Here is a 4,299-nt window from a genome sequence, read left to right on the forward strand (position 1 = left end):
ACAAACCAAAGCCTTAGCAGAACTGCAGGTACAGATTATTTTTCTCTTTCCAATTCCTCCAGCAGGTCATAAAATTACATGGACCTAAATGGTACATGACTCATTTAGCGAGTACAGAAACAGTATGATGGTGTAATAGATTTCTCTCTTTGGAACACAAACATTACTTTCAGTTCAGGGCCAATTACTTTCTAATTTCTGGGACTCCTAAAGTCCCTTCATAGACTCAGGAACGACACTGTCAATGTACCCTTTATGTCCTGTTTTTTAAAGACTCTGTCATTGTGTAACCAAACACACACCAACTGTATTCCATCACTAAAATCCCACTATTCTAGTTTCTGTACTGTCCAATGAATGAATATGGTCCCTAATGTCTCGTATAACTTCTAGTAGACTGTCAACTCATTCTTTAACCCAAACATATGCCTAGATCCATCTGAAACATTATCCCTCCTCTCTAACAGCAACATTGACCGTTTTATAATAAGCTTCTTTAAATGGAGGCTGACTCAACGTTTCCTGTTCTTTAACCTCCCACATTGCATTGCTGGTCTTATTTAATTTGTTCCCAGCTGAAGTGTCTGAAAAAGAATTTCTACTCAGCCTTAACTGAATTTAATTCAGTTTTCAGTTCTAATTTTTGCACATAATACCTAAACTGTATCAAATGAAATCAAAAAGTTTTGTCACTGCTCCAATAAAAAGCAAAAGCCCTTGTCACCTTGTACCCTGATACAGTGAGTGATGCAGTCAGTCCTACTGCTTTACTTGAAGTGCTCAGCAGTACCATCTGGATCTCCTTCACCATGTCAGAATTGCTTTTGACCTGATGAGCCTTCTTTGGTTTTGACTGCAGATCCACCCACTAAGGGCTGCTCTGGGGTCTAACATAACTAGACCCAACTCTTCTTACCAGTGATGAAGAATCTTGAGTTGCTTTTAAAGTAAATGCTCGTAGAATTCAACACAATGGTTATTTTGCTCTCATGTTATGAATTACAAATGCACCAATGCAAATAGTCACAACAAGAATAACATAAGCTTTCATTGTCATTGCCAAAGGTCATGTTTCATGCACACGACCATGTTCATACCCAGCTGGAGCAGTTATGGAACTTTTTGTTTGCACCTTATATGTGACTAGCACTGTTTGTGTGGCATTTTAAATGTATTTTGCTATTTTGTGACTAATTTACATCGATGTTACAGGCTGGAGACCTAGCTTCAAATACTACAACATGTGGGTTTCCCTTGCTGGAGCCATTCTCTGCTGTGGGGTGATGTTTGTCATCAACTGGGCAGCTGCCCTTCTTACAAATGTCATTGTTATGGCTCTGTATATCTATGTCAGTCACAAGAAGCCAGGTGAGTTGGAGAGCACGCCAAATTTGGCCAAAAATTCCTCACTTTTTTTATGGAGTAAAATAATTACCAAGTACCAATATGATATAAGAATAATATATTGGTTGTCATTTAGTTAAACTGAGTTTTATTAATGTAGCACCAGTTCACAACGACAGTTGTCTCAAGACACTAGAGAGAAGGTAAGATGACCGTTAACCATGATTTAAGATAACATGCTGTGAAGTATTTTGATAATAAGCAGTGTTCTATCCACAGTATGGTGTTTAGCCCTAACCTGCCTATGGTTTCTCCTCCATGTTCTGTTAAAGATTTTTCTTTTTAAAAAGGAATTTCTCTTTCCCACTCTCGCCAAGTGTCTGCTGATAGGGCGTCTTATAGGAATTTTGTAATTTTTTGTATTCTTGTATTAATGTAGGTCTCAATTTACAATATAAAGCACCTTGAGGCAAATGTTGTTTTGATTTTGTGCTGTATAAATACAATTTTATTGTATTGAATTCATTTGCATAAGGAATATGTTGCATTAAATTGATTGGTTAATTTAAAAGTCCCTGCACACCTCATTCTTTTATGGAACTTGTACATATCTCTGGCTTTTTCCAAAAATGTTGAGGTGTTTTTAGTTTACCTTTAGTGTGAAATTTGCAAACAGAAATAATATAAGTTCATAAATCAGGTGGAAAGTAGTGTAGTGGTTAGTGGTTTTTACCTTTCAGCAAGGAATCTTGGTTTGTGCTCAATCATCCAGGTAAGGAAATTCCAGAAAATTGATTCTTTTTATCTGGATGTTGCGTGTTCAATGGGAGAAACGTTTCACTACTCATCCAAGTGAGTTCTTCGGTCTTGACTGACTGCGGATTTCCCTAATGGCTATAAATTATTATTATACATTTGCACAACGATGAAAATTAGCAGCACTGACTAACAGTGAGACAGTTTCGTGATCATTGATATGCAAAGAGTTGGAAGTTGGGGAATGGCTGCAATCACAGCATTGTAAGATGCTACAGTAAAGACTGAGCCCCATCCCTACAGACACAGCCATGAGGGAAGCTGAAGAACATAATATCAAAAAGGCCCTGAGCAAATGTAACTATCCCAGCTGATATATGTTAAATGTACCTAAAGAATGCTCCAAGTGATCCAGGAGAGAAGAAAGGCAAATTGTTTCTCAAACTGAAAATGCTACATCCAGATGAACAGAATCAACTTTCTGGGATATCAGCCAAGAAGGTTCTGGTTTTGAATCCATAATCTGAGTGGGGCAGCTCTTTAAACTAAAAGCTGGATATACAGTTCTAAACACACCTGTGAGAACACTCAGTTTGACATGCAGCTACACATACACTAGGCCTTTTCACTGACGTTAACACCACATGGGTCAGGTAGCCTTTAGTCCAGCAATCTGACCCATAAACACACTTGCTAACTCCACTGTGTTTCTGCCTGCATGTGTCCTCCATTCCAGATGTGAACTGGGGCTCATCAACCCAGGCTTTGACCTACCACCAGGCCCTGACCCACACTCTGCACCTTAGTGGAGTGGAGGACCACATCAAGAATTTCAGGTACCAAACACAAACGTGATTGAGCTGAACCATTCTTGCCTGCAAGTGTAGATGGCATCTGAGTTATGGAAGCACAATATTATTACTCACCATGCTTGATAAACACTCAAGCGCGGTCCACATATAAAGCGATTGCTTGGTAGCTCTCGGTTGGATGCTTATGGACATCTGGTTATGTTATCCTCTAATCTATTTTTCCCAACGTCATGTTAGTTGATGGGTTTTCTTCATTCCCAAAGTCTCTTTAAACTTCTGTCAATTGTTTATCGTCGTGTTGTGCTAGGTTTAGCTCAGCTGCTATGCTCGATTTATGCTCCCATCGTTGCGAGTGCCATGCAGTGATTTTGACGTTGCACCATGTGTCACACAACACAATCTTTGTGGTTCTTCAGCCAGTCGTTCACCTCTGGATTTTTGCAGCCTGAGAAGAACAAAATTAGACATGATAATAACTTAGCCTTAGTGTTTCATGAAACAATTTAAATAATTTACCATCATATGGGGAAAAAGTAGAGACTTTGTGGAGGGGGAGATGATTAATTTTCAAATGTATTGAAATTTGAGTATATTTATATATGCGGCCTCATGTTGTGTGCATGTGTTCATTCTCTTAAAGCTTGCACATGTAACAAATTGGCTCAGTAATTGTTTTGTGGATTTACTGCACATTTCTCATGGCAGAAAACCAAGCAGTAGTTTAAAAGGATGAATCTTCAAAATTCAAGAATTTGTTTTGTTCCTCTGAAGTTGTTCTTGCCTCTGTGTTGTGTCCAATAATCCTATCATGCTAACATATTTGCTTTGATGTTCATTGCTCTGCTTCTGGTGTCTGACTGTATATGGGTGTGGGTGTTTGTGTGTTAAGAAGACTAAAGGTTACTGGGAAGGTCAAATGAAAAGTTGGCTACACATAAAGCATAAGATCAAACAATTCTGTAAACTTGGCAAAATATGGCGTCCCTTCTCTGCTTTTATAGATGTGGTAAAGGATGATGCAGATGCAGACTTGGTGGATGTTTTCTCTCATATGTGTCTTTTTGCAGACCCCAATGTTTGGTGATGACTGGTTATCCCAACTCTCGTCCTGCCCTTCTGGATCTGGTCCACAGTTTCACCAAGAATGTAGGCATGATGATCTGCGGCCATATTCGCACGGTGAGCAGATGTCATTTGGCTTGTTTTTTGTTTTTGTTTTTTGCTACTGATGAATTAGCTGTCAAATTGCTGTTTAAAAGTCAGTTTTTAGCTAGATTCATCCAGTTCTTCACCAAACTGTTTAAACCACATAGCACTGATTAGCAGGCAATATAAAAGAAGACTTTGATATGCTGTGGGAGCCTCTGGATTTGGTTGCATCGGTGGT

General features: G+C 38.9%; 1 protein-coding gene across 1 annotated transcript in view; it reads left to right on the plus strand.

Moving 5' to 3' along the window:
* The window catches only part of slc12a2 (solute carrier family 12 member 2), a 59,944-nt gene that overhangs the window by 36,519 nt on the left and 19,126 nt on the right, over nucleotides 1-4,299 (plus strand). The window contains 3 exon segments of the mRNA XM_013912420.1: nucleotides 1,213-1,368; nucleotides 2,837-2,936; nucleotides 3,980-4,091. Coding sequence (XP_013767874.1) covers nucleotides 1,213-1,368; nucleotides 2,837-2,936; nucleotides 3,980-4,091 — 368 coding nt within the window.

Source organism: Pundamilia nyererei, unplaced genomic scaffold, assembly GCF_000239375.1.
Source record: "Pundamilia nyererei isolate P.nyererei 1_Seehausen unplaced genomic scaffold, PunNye1.0 scaffold00089, whole genome shotgun sequence".
Classification (NCBI taxonomy): domain Eukaryota; kingdom Metazoa; phylum Chordata; class Actinopteri; order Cichliformes; family Cichlidae; genus Pundamilia; species Pundamilia nyererei.